The sequence below is a fragment of the Mesoplodon mirus genome (genome assembly GCF_964341445.2).
Source record: "Mesoplodon mirus genome assembly, chromosome: 13".
In the NCBI taxonomy this organism is placed as follows: Eukaryota; Metazoa; Chordata; class Mammalia; order Artiodactyla; family Ziphiidae; genus Mesoplodon; species Mesoplodon mirus.
In genome coordinates, this window is record NC_138989.1 from 29,634,346 (window position 1) to 29,652,992 (window position 18,647).

An 18,647-nucleotide genomic window follows, 5' to 3' on the forward strand; every position below is an offset into this window, starting at 1 on the left:
AGAGAGAAGCAGGTGTCTGGAGGTGAATGTAACACATGGGCTCCCCGGGGCATCTGGTGCTCCCCGTGGGTGCTCTCTGTGCACTGGGCCCCGGGAATTGGGCAGTGGCACTAAGTGCCCTCCCTCTGCCCCCATATCAACATGTGTTAGTGCCCTTTTATGGGGCATCTTTGTTGGGAACCATCCTCAACCACCAAGTGCGTTCTGATCCTGTTTTTCTCTCTATCAACTCTCCTGGACCAACTGTCTGATTCAGGCCAAGGTCCCATTAGGCAAGGCAGCTGTGTTATGCATCAACTCTCTTTTTGCTTAATGTTGAGTGTAAGCTCTAGATGACTCTGCTTTTCGTAAATGTCTTCTTCATAAAGATTCCCGTGGCTGGGTTCCACAGTCAGGTGTGACTTTTGTGAACCCAGCCCAGCCCCTTCCTCCTGCAGGTTAGAATACACACAGGAGGCTCAGTGACGTAACGTGAGCGCCTGTTCCTTTATTTCATGGGGCTTAGCAGGGATCAGGAACAAGCGATACTGCTGTGCTTCGTGTTTACAGGGTGGCATTTTGGCCATTTTTGAAAGTGTCTGGATAAAAGCCCGTGTAGTGTATACGTTACTTTACAAAATCATCACATGGGGGTAGAGATGGGCAGCTGTGTCTGGTCTCCCAGGCCGCTGAAGGGCTGCTCCGGGGAGCAGGGCTGTCCTGTGAGTTATTCTGTGTCTCAGGTGCAGGAAGAGAGGACGAAGGAAGAGGACAGAGCCCTGGCCTGCAGCCCCGTCCCCATCACAGCCGAGAGGAGGCGGAGCCTGTGGTACGCGACCCACTACCCCACGGGTGAGAGAAAAGTAAGCCGCAAGGAAAAGGGTTTCTCATTTATTTTGCTGCTTTTTATTATATTGCTGAATTCAGGTCATGTAAGTCCACTTGCAAACCCAGATTGCTCAGTTTACAGGAGCAGTTTGATGAGGAAGTCTTAGTGCTCAACATGTGTTCAGAGAAGGGAACCCAGTGCTTCGAAAGGAAACCTCAGGCTCCATCAGACCCAGCCTTTTATAGTTCAGTGCTTCCCCCTGAAGTCTCTTAACCCTAGAAAGAGGGAGAGTGTGTTCTTAATTAAAAAAAATAATTTTGTATTTAAACAAAAAACAACAAAGCAACCCCCTTGGCCCTGGGCGGTAACAGCTTGGGTGGTGGGATGCACTGCAGAGAGTAATTCCCTGTGTCGGGGTGGCTGCTGCAGTGACGATGACTGCTCACACGGCCACTCGGGACACCGGCCAGTCTGTGTGGACGTGAAGAGCCGCAGCCTCTCGCTGTGTCGGGGCCTCAGTGTGGATGCCAGGGACGGGAGCACAGCTGTGTGATTCTTCATCTTTTCATCATTTGTTCACTATTTTCAACACAACCTAGCCACTGACTTGTTAAAATGGCCCATTTGCAATGTGGTGAAGACAGATACAATTCTCAGACGGGGTCAGCACTTTGCTTCCCAGCACGTTTGGGAATCGAGGAGCAGATTCTCTGATTGACTTGGTGGAAGAGTTTCTCTAAGACACGTGGTCCTAGTTGATGCCTGACTGTCATGGACTGAGAGACAGGGAAACAATGAATGAACTTCTCAGGGAGTTGGCAGCCACGTGGAACAGATGTGGTGCCCGGAGACCTCTGGGGTTTCCGGGGGCCCTTTCCTCCCATCACACGTATCAGACTGTCCTGCCATGTCACTAAGCCAGAGAGACAGCACAGCAGTATCCAAAATGAGGTCTGTGGGCCATCTCTGGGGATTCCTGGGACCCTTGCTGGGATCCACAGGCTCGAAACTATTTTTGTAATAATACTTAAGACATTCACCTTTGGACTATGTTGACAATTGCTCTGATGGTACAAAAGCACCATCTAAGGCAGCAGCATGAACCCCCGCAGCTGTGGTCATGTCCTTGGAAAACAAAGCAGAAAGGCCAGTTCCACTTAAGAATATTCTTTTTTTTTTTTTTTTTTGCGGTACGCGGGCCTCTCACTGTTGTGGCCTCTCCCATTGCGGAGCACAGGCTCCGGACGCGCAGGCTCAGCGGCCGTGGCTCACGGGCCCAGCTGCTCCGCGGCATGTGGGATCTTCCCAGACCGGGGCACGAACCCGTGTCCCCTGCATCAGCAGGCGGACTCTCAACCACTGCGCCACCAGGGAAGCCCTTAAGAATATTCTTGATGAACCAGGAACAGTCATTGCTCTTCTTAAATCTCAACCTTGAGGCACATACCTTTTTAATATTCTGAATGACACAAGGGGAGGTCCCCCTGAAGTGCTGACCCCTCGAGGAGGAGAAGCTCTTGGCAGGTGCGCGGCCCAGGTTGATGTGCAAGAACAGCTGACAGACAGTTTGGGGTGGTTCAGCTGTGGACATTCAGCAGTTACTGGAAAGTGAGTGGAGTGGTCCATCGCTTCAAGGCAAACAACTGACAGCATTTGTTGCCAGTGATAAAATGAGAACTTTTAGTGAAAATTAGAACATTGGAAGACTCGGATTTTGTGCAGTACAGCGTGTCAGTATTCAGTGGAGCTGTCTAATCCCAGAAGCACATCACCAGCACATGCGGTCACAACGTGTGTGTAGGTAAAGGACCCGGTCCAGGTTCAGGATCCTCCAGGGGCTTTACTGATTCCACACACAGCTCGCCTCCGGTTACTTCCCCGTCTTGAGTTTGGGAGAGGGTCCAAGGAGAGGATCCACAGTCTGGATGGACTCCTGAGATAACTTCTTTCTTTTCCAACTGCATCACTGGGTGAAGCCAGAGTTCCTTTAACTACTTCAACCAAAACAATACATCACAACCGTTTGAATGTGCAAACAGACATGAGAACCCAGCTGTCTTCTTTTGAGCCAGACATTAAAGATACTCAAAAGCGTAAAACAACACCACTCTTTTCACTATTTTTTAAAATACAGCTATTTGAATAAAATTATTTATGTGAACAAGTTTTTTTCCAATTTTTTTTTTTTTTTTTTTTTTTTTTTTTTTTTGCTGTACGCGGGCCTCTCACTGTTGTGGCTTCTCCCGTTGCAGAGCACAGGTTCCGTATGCGCAGGCTCAGCGGCCATGGCTCACGGGCACAGCCGCTCCGCGGCACGTGGGATCTTCCCGGACCGGGGCACGAACCCGTTTCCCCTGCATCGGCAGGCGGACTCTCAAGCACTGCGCCACCAGGGAAGCCCTTTTTCCAATTTTTAATGAATTAACAAGTGAATAGTTTTAATGCCTCAATTTTAATTTCTAGCACAATAGATACTGATAGATAGGACCCGCATAAATAAAAACTCTTTGGGACCTTCAGTGATTTTTAAGAAAGTGAATGAGTTCCGACCCAAAAAAGTGGGAGAACCTTTAACTCAGCAGATGCTTGTTACTGGGGGGAGCCCCAAACCCCTAGCACTAATAGAGCTGAAAGGTATAATCGGGTCATAATTATTTTGTTTGCAGACAACACACAAATCTTAATCCCAGCCCGCACTGCACATCAAATTTTCTTTATTGTGAAACTTCAATTTCAATACTTTCAGAATTCTGCAGACGTCTCAAAGGGTCCTAGGAATATAAAACCAAGCAGCTAATTCTATTAGAACAAAACACTTGAAAAAACGTAATCAGCTTTTGTAGTCATGTGGTTAATGAGTGCTTACTGACTCTCGTGAAACTGGAAAGGGTTATAAAAACAGCACCCTCCAGCTGCATTGTTCATGCCTTTGTATTTTGCATGGCAATTTTAACACACTAGCATCCAGCTAGTTGAAGGGATGGGTATGTGTGTAGTACAACTTTATAGCTGTGTATGAACATCATGATGCTTTCTGCTCACATATTAACATGCTGTTCTGCATTGCTTTTTGCAGCTTTTATCCATGACTCAAGATGACTACAAACCATCTGATGTTAGTATATCCTTAGAATTCTCATTTTTGCGTGTGTCAGTGATGTAAAAGTGACATAAATGAAATTAGCCCCTCTGAGTGTATTTTAATGGTCTATAAAATTTCCATACGTTTTAAAATAATTTTTTTGCAGAAATTGTATCTGGTGTATTGCTGTTAAAACACTGACTCATAAAACATGAGCTCGCGTATAAACATATAAAATGTTTTTAAACTTTTAAAAAGCCACAGTGGAGGGTTTGCCTGTTCCATGATTTGAGTAAGAGGTCTTGCATGTCCATGGACACACATATGTATGTGTGCACGTATATGCTTATATGTATATGCATAAATGAAAAATTGTAAAGCTAAAGAGACAGAGAGAAAAAAAGTAGGAAATTGTATTTAGTGTACAGAGTGCTGCAACATGGGAATTGCAAGCTGCAGCATCAGGTAGAGACCTGTGGGGTTGCTGTCTAACCTGAGAATTTGCTAAGTCCTGAGAGCTGTACGGGGTGTGGGGCAGGCAGGGGGGCCCGGGCAGTGCTCGGGCTGCAGACCAGGACCCAGGCGAGTCTGGAGTTCCTGTAGCTGGAGGATGGCTGGGGGGCGGGGCCGTGAGCTGTGGCTGGAGAGGAGACAAGAGCAGGCCCTGAAGCCTCAGCAGCCTTTCCAGGCTTCACACTTCATACCGAGGATGGAGAGGGGGGCACGGCCTGAGGTGCAGCAGAGGTGGGCAAGGTCAGGTTTACCTTGTCCTGTGATGGCTCTGTGGGGTGTAGGTTTGGAGGGGGTGAGCAAGACTGTCTTGCTAGTGGGCATCACTGCCGACAATGCTCAGCCTCTCAACGGCTCTGCACCATCCCGTGTGCCCACCTACCAGAAGGGAAGGAGGCGGGTCCACACTGGAAACCAGAGCTGCCGTCACAACTGCTTTTGCCCTGCCCCCCCGGCAGGGCCTGCTGGTGACTGTGAACGGCAACCCCGTGGATTACCACACCATCCACCCCAGCCTTCCCCTGGAGAACGGCCCCGCCAAGGCCGACCTGTACTCCACCCCACAGTACCGCTGGGAGCCCTCCACTGACTCCACGGGTAAGGAGCTGGGATCTGTCTTTGGTTTATCCTCCTGCAGGAGCTCTGAATCTGTCTTTGGTTTATCCTTCATTGGATTGGGTTCTTTTTCCTTTTTTTTTTTTTCTAGCAGAGGTTGCTTTCTTCCATGGTCAGTCTGATGAAGCTCATTTCCTTAATTTCTGCCTAGATGTTGCCCCTCCATCTTGCTCTGTGTGTTCTGTCCTTGGGTACAAAATAAGTGGCCTAATCGGGGTAAACTTTGAAAAATAAAAGGTAAAAAATTATTTTAAACAAGTCAACTTGTTTCTAGTGTTAAACCTATGTGCATATGTGTGTTTTAGTCTTTCTGTAATTTGATTGCATAATCACGGCCAATAGTTTTGCTGGTTAGTGGATGAATGTCTTCAGAAAGAGCTCTTTTCGTCTGATAAAAAAAACCAAGAGCCCCAAAACTTGGATGAGGCCTTTCTCCCTTTTCTCTAAGTTTATTGTGTTGAAAGAAAGCTGCCTGTTACTGGAGATGACAAATACGTGCTCTGTACTGCTTGGGACGTTTATGTGAAATTCACATATTTGCATAGATTTTTATATAAAATAATCTCTCCCTCTAGAAAAGAAGGAGGGAGAAGATGAGAATGAAGAATTTGAGGAGGAGAAGGCCTATGAGGAGAAAAGGAGTGTCAAAGTCCATGCCATGGTCTCTGTGTTCCAGTTCATCATGAAGCAGAGTTACATCTGTGCCCTTATCGCTATGATGGTGCGTGCCTACGAGAAGCCTTAACTTCTGCCTGGATTCTGCCCCTATATCTTGCTCTGTGTCCTGTCCTTGGGCACAAAATTAGTGCTGGAGGGATGGACGGTGCTTGCACCCCGCCGGCTCCAAGCCCCACCACCTCCTCCCGCCAGCACCGATGTCTTCACCTTCCCAATGTCTTGGCAGAGAATGGTTGCTTATGGTAATTTCTCATGGGCCCTTTATATTATAGATTTCAAAACCATGTCCTCCTCTGTGCTAGCTAGCCTCCTTTTAAATATGAATACCTTTCTCTCAAATTAGCCTAAGTCAGACTGTCCCCTATTTTGCTGATTTAAAAGGACATATGGGTAGTTTTTCTAAGTGGCATTGAAGGTGTTCACGATTAATAAAGGCCACTTTTATTTCTTTCAGATAATGAGGGTTATAGTCACAGCTTGTCTTATTTATTTATTTATTTATTTTTCTTTTTGCGGTATGCGGGCCTCTCACTGTTGTGGCCTCTCCCGTTGCGGAGCACAGGCTCCGGATGCGCAGTCCCAGCGGCCATGGCTCACGGGCCCAGCCGCTCCGCGGCATATGGGATCCTCCCAGACCGGGGCACGAACCCGTATCCCCTGCATCGGCAGGCGGACTCTCAACCACTGCGCCACCAGGGAGGCCCCACAGCTTGTCTTAGATTTGAGACTTTATTCCATTTGAGCTGCAACAAATGTTTACCGATCTAAGCATCAAGCACCGAGTCCCCGAGGGCTTCTTCTGGTTGTGAGCTCCCAGTTTACCTGCGTTTCTGCTCACCGCTAGGAGCATGCTCCATCTCCAGCATCAGAGCTTCAGAAATCGTCCTTGGGACCAGAGACAGGATATAAAAGAAGGCCAATTTCTGCTCTTCCTAAAAACAGATTTTACTGGGAAAGCTAATTTATTTTGAGAACTTATTTAACACAAAAGTCTTCAAATTTTGTGGCCAGTAGTGAGATCCCATGAACACCATAAATGATAAAAAAAGAAAATATTCTATAATTCTAGGGGAAAAAAAAACACCTAAAGACAGTTTCCCTAGGCTCTCAGTCCAGATGTCTCCTGAGAAAACCTGTTTGCATGTCAGCTTCAGCTTCTGCAAGGACCATGGCCATGGCTGAGAGCATTGGGAACAGAAAGCTCCTCGAAATTAAAGATGGCTCTTTTGGGGACTGCAAACTCTGTTCTCTAAATAGTATGAATTCTGTGCTCTCTGGGTACTTTTTGACACTTCATAGGTCAATCCCTAATTTACACTACAGCAAAACTCTATTTGAAAACATCAAATAATTTAGATTCTGGACTCAAAAGAGTACACATTTCTTTTTCTGTCTCTAAAAAGAAGCCAGAGAAGTTGGTTTCTTTATGTAAAGAAATAGAGCTTAAAAAAAAAAAGAAAAACTTGAAATACACATTCAGTTCCTCAGTAGAAAAGAAATCTATTGTAAAAACAACACAGGAGAGCAGATCTCTCGTTAAAGACGTGCTCTCGTCTGGTGCCATTTCAATTGTGTCCACGGAGCCACAGTATTAATGCTTTAAAAGTGCCTGTCTTCTGTGGAAGTTCCCCCGTGGCAGCAGACTTTTAATCACAGGCAGAAAGGAGCACGGTCTGTTAGAACGATAGATGTCTTTATTCAAAAACACAAAGAGCGAAATCCTCACAATTTCTTTTTCTCCCTCTTTCACCCAAACAAGGATAATGTACAGGGGGAAAAATACGCTGGAACTATAATATTTGCGAAGATTACTTTCTTGGGTCCTCCACAAAAAAATGGCCAGGTCAGATCTGAATTTCATCCTGGGATAAAGGCATTAAATATTACCGACCTTTGATAACACTATTTCCAAGGAATACTATCTTCATGAAAATAATTCAGACTCGGTAATAGTTGTCAGTCACTCACTTAATTTTAATAAAAGCAATTTTAATTTCCAGTTTATAATTACCATATGTTTTAACCAACAGTTTTAAATAACTCTACATTTAAAAAGCTAGCTCTGCTTTAGGACAAATTTGCACATTGCTGCAATGAAGTATTTGTTCTGTGCTGACCTTATTCATTTATCTTGTTTATCTCAATACTTATCTGCTTTCCAGAAGCAAAACAGACTTGTAAAACATTTCAGACTTTACGAATAACTCTTGATAATTCGTGATACTCAAGAATATGACTGATTTCAATTAGCTCCAAATAACAGCTAGAAAATATTTTTAAAGACCTTTTCACAGAAATTTGGTATCTGAGATTATGGTATGAAAGGATAGATTTACTGAAGTTAATGGTACTCATGAGCCTGATTTTCTAGAATGTTCCAGCAGCTGCCCTTTGAGATATCTTCTGGATCTGTGGGAGTTTGGTGTGAGTGGAAGATGTCTTGCCCCTTGGCAGGGCAGAAGGATAGGCCGGCCTCTCCATTAACCTGGTTTTACTGTTTGCGGTGTGTGGACATCTAACAGTCTACCTCCTCCTGGAGATTCCCTGGTTCCTATCATGTCTGTCTGCCCGGCGGGTCTGCTAAGGGTGACCCCCGAAGCCAGCTTGTGTGCTGACCCTGTGGTCCCCGCAGCTTCCGTTTCTGAGCCCAGCTTGGCCACACTCACCCAGCACCCTGAAAAAATAGCCGACCTCAAGCTAGTTTGGAAGAATAAAGGAGAAAGCACTTATGGTTGCTTCTCATTCTGCAAAGCAGGGTGAAAAGGAAGACATTTGGGGCTGGAGGGCAAAGGACGTGGAGTGAAGCCCCCTGCCCGACCCTCTTCCCTCCAGGAAGTCGAGGGCAAGTGCTAGCTCACAGAGGCAGCCTTTCTCCTCGCTGTGTCCCCTGCCACAGCTGGGATATCCCTCCACGATTTCACCACAACACCCTCCCTCCATAGTGTGAATGTTTCTGACCTTTTCCTGCTAGATAACTTCTAACTTAGCAGGGTGGGGCCTGTACGTTGTATTGACCATCACCGTTTTCTCCTCCTTCCTTCCTGGAGGCGTGGAGCATCACGTACCACAGCTGGCTGACGTTCGTGCTGCTGATCTGGTCCTGCACCCTCTGGATGATTCGCAACAGAAGGAAATATGCCATGATCAGCTCTCCATTCATGGTTGTCTACGGAAATCTACTGCTCATATTACAGTACATATGGAGTTTTGAACTCCCTGAAATTAAAAAGGTCCCAGGATTTTTAGAAAAGAAAGAGCCAGGGGAACTTGCCTCAAAGGTAAGTGAAGAGCAAAGCAAGAAAACAAAGCATTCAAACAAAACCACAGTAATCAAAACAAACACATCCAAGCAAAAAAGTACAAAAATAGGTTCCAAATATTTGCTGCTGCTTGAAATCATAATGTTTTTCCTAGCCCTCAGGAAAATGTTAATATAAACGTGTGGGCACTTAGAACAATTCCCCCTTCAGCTTTGGGAGAAGAATGGGAATATTTAAGGGGTTCTATTTGCTGGCAAGAAATTTTCTTCCCCATCTGTGGAATTCTTCAAAATAAGGACCACTGCAGAAGCAACAGGGATCATGGAAGAAATACATCATCTTCTGATACTTGTGCTGATGTCAGGGAAGGACAGGAAATCAAGGAGTAGCACCTTGAAGGGGACCACTGGTCCAAGTTGGTTTCCAGCCCAGATTGTCCTGTGCATCTTCCTGGGGCATCCCAGGCATGAATGCACCCTGGCACTGGACGGCATGCCAGCGTCCTCAGGAAAGGAGATTTAAAAGCAAGTGACTTTCAGCTGAAATCAAGTGGGTGCCTGACTCTATCTCAAGTGGAAAGGTTTATGTAATTGCTCCCACTGAAATGCAGAGAAGGCGTAGTAGTTGTTGAAATAGGCTTATGCTTCAAAGGCTTGATGCTCGGGTTCCTAATTCTCTCCTTTCAGATCCTTTTCACCATTACGTTTTGGCTGTTGCTGAGACAGCACCTCACAGAGCAAAAAGCTCTCCAAGAAAAGGAAGCTCTTCTGTCTGAGGTCAAAATCGGAAGTCAGGAGAATGAAGAAAAAGGTAATTAGTGTGTGAGGTGTGTGACGGGAGGAAGGGCCCCTGAGGACATCCAGGGGTCTCTGCTCCAGACCAGAGGGAGGCCAAGTGTAGACGTGAGCAGATAAATGACCGCGTCCCGGGGCTAAGTCCCCGTCCACAGGAGCTTCAGAGACCCTGTGTCATTTGATCCTCACGAAAGCGACTCCCACTTCAGGGAAGAGAAACTGAAGCTCAGGGAAGTGCACTGGGTTCTCCATGGTCACATTTCCTGAGTGTTAGTACCAAGAAAGTGACTCAAATCTTCCAAATTCGAATCCTCTTCTTTTCAAAAATGAATATACCACAAAGTCAAAAATAGAATCTGATGTTTTGATGATCTATCACCTCTGTAGTTTTAGACCTGCTATATGGGTAAAAGGAGAGCCTCTCACTCCCTACCTGCCTGGATGTACCAATAAATATCATTTAATGTTAGTAGAACGGCTTGGAGACCACTAGTGATGTATGTAGCCTTGTCTGAAAAGGACGCCATAAAGGTTCACAGAGGCTGGGCTGGTAACCTTAAGACTAACCTGGTAAGGAGGAGAAAACCAACACACACCAACTCATCCTTTTCTTATAGTTTCTCATTTAGACCTAACCATGGAGTTACTTTTCAGCAACAAAAGTCTATAAGATTTAAACCTTGACTCTTTGACTTTGGATGTGTCTGTTAATAGAGTGATTAAATTCACCAGTTATTTTATATAAAGAATAGTCCATTTAAGATCAGCAGTTGCTCTGACCTCTCACCGCACTTGCATTCCCCTCACTCTGTGGATCTCCTGGTCATTTGAATAAATTATTTAGATGTATTCAATAGGTTGCCTTAGTAACACAAAAATGAGTCATATATTAGCATATTTTAAAGTAAGACCAAATATAAGCTTTTCATTGCAGTGCATAAAACTATTTTAAACTTAGGTAAATTACAATTATTCTTCAATTCTAATTTAAATTAAATTATATTTGGCTTTAACTCTTACTTTCTTAGTTCTCTAAAAGCATACTTTTGGTTAAGATAACTACCATTAACCCAAATCCAGTAAAATACTGCTAGGATTGTCTGGAGTCATGTTAACAGTTGGAATTTGAAGTTGTCATAGTAGTTTTTATTTCTGTTATTGTTGCCTATGTATTTTTCCTCGATCCTGCAGTAGTTACAGCAGGATATTACAAGTGAAATAGGTGTTATAAAAAGATTAGTATAAGAGTATTACCAAATGTATTTCTTTAAAACTATATTTCAGGAAGTTTAGGAAAATGGACTATAATTAGTTTCATAAATTCTGCCTTGTTTATTAGAACCATCTAAAATTATTTAAATCATATGGTAATGCATGAAGTGCATGCACTGTGTGGCACTCACATCACACTGGTCAGAGTGTGGTTCCGGTCCGGGGACCAGCTCCATTGAACAGCATGGTCTTCTCTTTTGAAGATGACGAACAGGACATACAGGTGGATGGGGAGGCCCAGGAGAAGAAGGAAGAAGAGGAGGCAAAGGAGGAGAAGCAGGAGCGGAAGAAGGAGGAGGAGGAGGAGGACGAGCAGGACATCATGAAGGTGCTGGGTAACCTGGTGGTGGCCTTGTTCATCAAGTACTGGATCTATGTCTGTGGAGGCATGTTCTTCTTCGTCAGCTTCGAGGGTAAAATCGTGATGTACAAGATCATCTACATGATGCTCTTCCTGTTCTGTGTGGCCCTGTATCAGGTGAGTACACAGCTGTCCCTGTTTTTCAATCCTCACATCTGTCCAGGAACATACATGAGCTTCTTTCGACAAGACTCTAAGTTACTATGACCTTGTGAAAACATCGTGTAAAGGGGTCGATAAGATTCAGACATTACACACTAGGAATCCTAAAATGAGAAGTAGCTCCCTTCAGCTTGTGCACTGATTTTAAATGTTAGGTTCTTAAAATGGTGAAGAAGTGGTTAGAGTGGACATCCTTGTCTTGTTCCTGGTCTTAGAAATGTCCATCAACAGAGGAATAGATAAAGAAGATGTGATACATATACACAATAGAATATTACTCAGCCATAAGAAAAGAACAAAATAATGCCATTTGCAGCAACACAGATGGACCTGGAGATTACTAAGTGAAGTGAGTCAGACAGAGAAAGATAAGTACCATATGATATCACTTACATGTGGAATCTAAAATACCACACAAATGAACTTATTTACAAAACAGAAACAGACCCACAGACATAGAGAACAAACATATGGTTACCAAAGGGGAGGGGGGGAGGGATAAATTAGGAGTTTGGTATTAACAGATATACACTGCTCTATATAAAATAGATAAACAAGGACCTACGGTATAGCGCAGGGCACTATACCCAGTATTTTGTAATGACATATAAAATAAAAGAATCTGAAAAAAAAATGTATAGCTAAATCACTTTGCTGTACACCTGAAACCTATACAACATTGTAAATCAACTATACTTCAATAAATAAACATGACAAAACTGAAAGAAAACAAATGCATGTGTAAAATAAAGTCAGAAAAAATTCTTAAGTTTTTCAAATATTATTAATTAAAAAAAAGAAGTCTGTATCATTAGATTACACTTTTGAATAGTAATATAAAAACCGTGGCTGGATAATCTAAAATACTGGATAATATTCGGTTCATTTGTATTTCAGAGTTTGGAATCAGAAAATCATGCACATGTGCGTGTGTGTCTGTGTGTGTGTACAAATGTATGTATAATGCATTGAGTGCTTTAGTATTTCATTAATTAGAATATATGAAATGTTATATTGAAATGAGTTAGCCTCTCCACAAATTCCGTGTAACTGACGATGGGTGGGAACCCGATGATGTACACAAGTGTAACAGTAAACGTTCCTGCCGGCAACCAAGAAAACAAGTAAAGCAACCTCGATTAACAAGAGTCGATTACCTGTGGAGATGAAAATGTCTCAACTGAGGTCAATCACATTTTGAAATACCTTTTGAAATTCCAGGTAGATGTTCTCTAATGAAAACCCACAGGGTTTTGGTAAAGAGGGATGCCTCCTCTCTGTGGTGGTTTCACATTTGTATTCATATGGCATCACTCTGAATTTCAAAATGGAGGCAATTTCCCCAGCCATGACCACAAGGACGGAATAACCTCCTTGAAAGCCTCCCGTAGACCAGATATAGACCAGACATCATGCCAAGATAAACATCATTATTAATGATGATGATATAAACATCATTATTTCATCCTCAGAACAACTGGAAAGTAAGTACTCTTGAGGAGGAAACAAGCTCAGGGTGGTCGAGCAGCTTTGCCCAAAGACACAGCTCACAACTTCTGGTGGAACCAGATTCCAATCCACAGCCACCCAACCCTACGAGGAACAGAGCCTCAAAAACTAAAAATGAACTTGACTTTGTTTTCAAACATTTGTTAATGGAATCACCTGTCTTCTTTGAATAAACAAGGTATTTTTGTGAGTTTTCCTCTGACCACTTTTTTTTTTCTTATTTGTTGTTCAGGTGCACTATGAGTGGTGGAGACGGATCCTGAAATATTTCTGGATGTCGGTGGTTATCTACACGATGCTGGTGCTGATCTTTATATACACATATCAGTTTGAAAACTTCCCGGGCCTGTGGCAAAATATGACTGGATTGAAAAAAGAAAAGTAAGTAATTGTGGACAGTGGGATGGAAAATGACAAACAGCATGAAGTTGTGAATGCGTGTCGTTCAAAACATCTTTCTGGGAGGTTTTAGTAAAACACGACATCATCACTGGCTGTAAGTTCTAGAAAAATGGTACAGATGAACCGGTTTGCAGGGCAGAAATTGAGGCCAGATGTAGAGAACAAACGTATGGACACCAAGGGGGGAAAGTGACGGGGTGGTGGTGGTGGTGGGATGAATTGGGAGATTGGGATGGACATATATACTCTAATATGTATAAAATGGATAACTAATAAGAACCTGCTGTATAAAAAAATAAATAAAATAAAATTCAAAAGAAATAAATAAAGGTTCCTCCAGAAGAGGACTCAGGTCTTGGTCATTTTAGGTTCTCATGACCTTGCCCTGAGCTTTTAGCACATAGTAGGTACTCAATAAATATCAACTGAAAAGTGAATTTTCCGCCCATTATTAATGAAATGGCATTTTCTAGTGTCAGCTTCATGTGAAGCACACCTGCCCGGTTCCTCACTGTCATGCTTCCTCCTTTCTTAACTGGAGCCCAGTTCCTCATCAGTAGGTTCATAAGGTAACACATCAGCCTCTCCTCACTGATGGAGCCAGTGTTAAGATCTAAGGAGTAGTTGGTGCCACAGGGAAGGTGCTCAGAGACTAGTGATGATGAAATCTTTCTTGTGCGTGAAATAGATAGGAGTCTAGGCTTTTCTAATTTGCTTCTGTAAACTTCTGAAGTTCGTTTAGAAATCCCACCAGAACTGGGCATAGAGCTGAGTATACTGAGGTGGCCAAGAGGAAAGTTTAAAAGGAGGGTTCACCATGTAGCTAGACTAATATATCTTTAAGTCAATTCAGCAAATATTTCTTGAGTGCCTCCCCTGGGCCAGACACTCTTCTGTACCTGAAGATGCAACAGGAAGCAAGAGAGCCAGAGTCTGAGCCCTGTGGAGTTTATAGTCCAGGAGAGGAGACAAACCAGAAACCTAGGTAGTGTACAAACGAATCAACTGTGACACGTCTGTGAAGGAAACAGAAAGAGGTTGAGGTACTGAAGAATGGGGGACAATAACTAGAGATGGAGTAGTCAGGGCAGGCTTCCCTGAGGAGGCATCATTTTTTTCTTTTGGCTGCGCCACGCAGCACGCAGGATCTTAGTTCCCCGAGCAGGGACTGAACTCACGCCCTCGCCAGTGAAAGCGCCAAATCTTAACCACTGGACAGCCAGGGAAGTCCCTGAGGAGGTGTCATTTAAACTCCTGAAGAATAGGAAAGAGCTTGTCTTTAGAAAAGTGTGTGAGTTGGGAGCTGGGAGGTGGACGAACATTCCAGAAAAAGAGAGCAGCAAATGCAAAGGGCCTGAGGCAGGGCAGACTTTGGTGTGTGTGTGTGTGTGTGGAGAGGCAGGAAGGCTGGCCTGTGAGGAGCAAGGGGAGAAGTGGGAAAGGTCAGCTAGGCACCTGGAGGTGCAAGGCTTGTAGGTAGTGATGGTTTGCATCTCATTCATGGTGAAATTTCTAAAAGTCTTTAAAGCACCCTTGACTGGCTGAGGAAAAAGTGATGTGTGTGGAGGACAAGAATAGACACAGCAGCACGGTCAGCCAGTAGTGGGGGTGTCCTGCGAGTGAGGATGGTGGCTCCACTTAGAATAGGAGGTGCTAGAAATGAAAACGAGGACAGATTCAAGGGTTGAAGGAATGCAGATGGTGGAGACCGGAAGGCAAAGAAAGCGTCGGGGGAACGCCCTGATTGGGGCGTTTTGCACGAGGTAGACGGTTGTGCCACTGAAGAGCAGGGTGGGGAGAGAGGGGTGGAGAACAGCTCAGCTGCTTCAGGAAATGGGGACATCGAGAATGCTGTATTGAAAACACTCAATATGAAATCACTGTGAAACAGCCAACTTCCAGTAGACGTTCGGGTAGGAGAGCCCACAGGGGAAAGCCGTTTTGTTTTGCAGGCTGGAGGACCTTGGCTTAAAACAGTTCACGGTGGCTGAGCTGTTCACGCGCATATTCATCCCCACATCCTTCTTGCTGGTGTGCATCCTGCACCTGCACTACTTCCATGACGGCTTCCTGGAACTCACGGACCTGAAGTCCATTCCCAGCAAGGAAGACAGCGCCATCTACAGGTGAGCCCGTGCAGGAAGCTCCAAGAAGGCAGCCTGGACCCTCCCAACCATCTCACTTAGAATCTCAGCCCTGAACTTGCCATGAGTATCAGCCTGTAAGTGGGGAAAAAATGAGAAAAAATGTGGAATATTTGACGGCACTTTGAGAAACAGTTGGTAGTGATTTATGATGGTTCATGCAGTGATCTTGACAGGCATGTGAATTAGTTCAGAGTAGCTGTGTAGACTGAAATTTCTTAGCGGTGGTAATGCGTCTTTTGTGTCCAGGCCGGTGAGGTGTTTTTAGAACATTTACAGAATCTGGCTAATTCGGAGGATGAGTTTTCTGTCGCACTAACAGGCAGAGAAGAAGTCGCTGTGAGTGAGAACGCAGTGCAGAATTCTACCTTCCATCTTGGAAGGGGAGAACCTTGGCTAAAAGGAGAGAATCTGCCATCTATGAGTAACCAGAATAAGATTTAAGGAAAGAAAGCGAAGGCAGTGTTGTCTTTCATCAGCTCCCTGTTGTGTTCTACCCATCAATAAACATAAATTGTTTACAAGTAGCAGGATCTGGCTCTCCCTGGCCATGTGTGCTGAAGCCACAGCGGGTCATCACACATGCCTAGATCTGCTCCGTCACGGGGAAATTACAAGCATTCGTCTAATGAACCTTGATACTGATTTTCCTCTCTGCTTCACATAATAGCCTGTGATTCAGTTCCTGGAAAAACACTTGTTAAGTAAATAAGGGAGCAAAGTGCTGTATTCAAAGGAGCACAGATGCCACAGTTGAAAATTCCCCTTAGCTCTTTTTCAAGGGAAACAATGTGTCCATCCAAAGAAGATGCCAGCAGTATCTCATCATGCACAGTTTATGAAATATCAAACTGTCTACGTTCTGCTGTGCTAAGGAGTGGAATTATGGAAAACTGAATTTGTTGCACAGAGTTCCTGTTAAGTATGTAGAACCTGATTTAATTATGTAGGTCCTGGAGAAGGACAGCAGCCTCTGTCAAGATGTGTTCTCCCTGTTTCCTCTGGTGTCCTGCCAGCCCGTAACCCCCTCGCCTGGCAGGACAGGGAAGGAGGCCAAGCAGTCTGTTCAGTCTGAGACTGGAGCTGGCCCTCCTCTGGCCGCAGCTCAGCCTGAGCACCCCCCTTAACTGTTGCTTTTCCAAGAAAATGTAAAGGGCGAGGCGAGAGTATATAATGGCAGCCACCTGCATGGTTTAGGAATGCAGGATTTCATTTTTGGTTCTGTGAAAAACAGTTTTCTAGAAACTCGAGGAGTTCGAGGGACTCACTCAAGTTCGGTGTTTTGGGATTTCATGCAAGAGTTTCATATAAAAGCCTTCCAAATTTCAACTTGGAACATAAGATACGTATCCCATCTTTTTCGCAGCTCTTTTCCATTGTAGTATTTTCCTTACTAGCAATTTTCACCTCACGGTGGTTTTAGTCCCTAGAACGCTAGTAAATGGCTACATTAAAACCAAAATGATGAAGAAAAACATATTTTCAGAGTTGGGATTGACTGTCCTGCTTTTGCCTTCTCTGTTCCTGCCCGCTTAGTAGATGCTTGGGGGGAAAAAAAAAAACCTCCCAAATTGGGAATAATCGATGCATTTTATCCCTTAAAGTGATTCCAGTCCTGTTGTTTCTGTGAATAGCCAACTGTCCTTTTCCTGTTTTGTCTGTTGTTTTTGTGGTTTGTGTAGGCCCTGTAGGCAAATGTCACTTGTGTCTGAAGCAGAATTCATTGTGTTTAGCCTTCCAGAATTTATAAAGTTAGCATTATGAAAGTGTTTTATGATATACCTTATGTGAAACTATTATTCTAGGTAGGCATTCTCAGGAATATCATTTCCCTTATATACTGATAAAATATATAATATATCATAATCACAATGTAATTATTATATAATATATACTTAATAAGGTACTAAATATCCAGTCCTTATTTAAATATCCATCACTGCAATTTGTCCATAATTTGTTGTAGAAAGTACTGTGATGCATATAGAAATAGAATGACTATTTTCTGACTTCAGTTTTAGAACACCTCAGAAAACAGTATGTTGAATATGGACATTTAGGAGGATTTTCTTTTTTTAATCTGGGGAAGGAGCAAGAATTAATGTTTTCCGTGGTATTTTATCTGATAAATGCGTTCTGGACATGTAAACCTTACAGATTCCTGACAAGGTGTGTGACTGCGGGGGAGGGAGGGAGAGACTGTTACCGTCCGGCGATTTCCCGACTCTGATTTCTCTGCTAACGAGTCTCGCTGTCTGGACCCTCCTCTGGTGCATGAAGCATGTCGGTGACACACGTGGTGGTGCCGAGCTTACGGGACATCAGCTCCTCCTCTCTGGCTAACACTCTCCTCTTTCTCTCTCCAACTATCCCCCGCTGCCACCGCCTGCTTCCTTGTGCCCCCGCGTAGCCATGCCAAGGTCAATGGGCGCGTGTATCTGATAATAAATAGGTGGGTACCTTAACGTTTTCTCTCTCGGTTTCCTTTTTGTTAATGGTCTCTGGGGGTGTTAAACGCTTCGTTAGCTTGTAAGTGAAAAATGGCATCATCAGACAGTGGGCGTGGCCTGCAGGTGCGCTGAATGTCTTTTGCAAACCCAGCCATTCGGCGTTTGGACTGAACAGTGCTGCCGAGTGGACTCGGAGGTGGCCGTGGGTCTTCAGCTGGCCCTCGGCGTTGACCTGGCTCAGCCGCGAGCCCCACTGACGTCACCCTTGGTAGCGTTGGTTCCCGGCTAGCCTGCGAGCCCACCTCCCTCTTGAACATGTGATGGAGAGCTCAGCTCAAGGACCAGCTCCTCCACAGACCTTCCCATCACTGCCGGCTCCCCGCTGAGCGGAACTGCCCTTGCTCTGAATTCCCGGGGCACTTTCTCATCGCTGCCCCCCGACACTGGCCTTCAGCCCCTATCTGTCTGGCTGTCTTGTCTCCCCTGCCTGAGGCCTCCTCCCCACAGGCCTGGAGTCCCTGTAAAATCCATCTCACTTACCATGGAGGCTTAACCATTAGTGGACCCTCAGTAGATATTCCTGAATGAAGTGACAATGGT

General features: G+C 44.5%; 1 protein-coding gene across 4 annotated transcripts in view; it reads left to right on the top strand.

The window, feature by feature from the left end:
• The window catches only part of PIEZO2 (piezo type mechanosensitive ion channel component 2), a gene marked incomplete at its 5' end in the record, with an annotated part of 336,195 nt that overhangs the window by 231,091 nt on the left and 86,457 nt on the right, over positions 1-18,647 (top strand). For 3 of the 4 annotated variants that reach the window (XM_082640709.1, XM_082640711.1, XM_082640710.1), the window contains 10 exons: positions 723-842; positions 3,885-3,923; positions 4,859-4,997; positions 5,591-5,736; positions 8,741-8,971; positions 9,640-9,763; positions 11,223-11,497; positions 13,284-13,432; positions 15,406-15,579; positions 18,008-18,049. In XM_082640709.1, coding sequence (XP_082496835.1) covers positions 723-842; positions 3,885-3,923; positions 4,859-4,997; positions 5,591-5,736; positions 8,741-8,971; positions 9,640-9,763; positions 11,223-11,497; positions 13,284-13,432; positions 15,406-15,579; positions 18,008-18,049 — 1,439 coding nt within the window. The remainder of the gene's footprint in view (positions 1-722; positions 843-3,884; positions 3,924-4,858; positions 4,998-5,590; positions 5,737-8,740; positions 8,972-9,639; positions 9,764-11,222; positions 11,498-13,283; positions 13,433-15,405; positions 15,580-18,007; positions 18,050-18,647) is intronic. The other variant, XM_082640712.1, reaches the window with a different exon arrangement.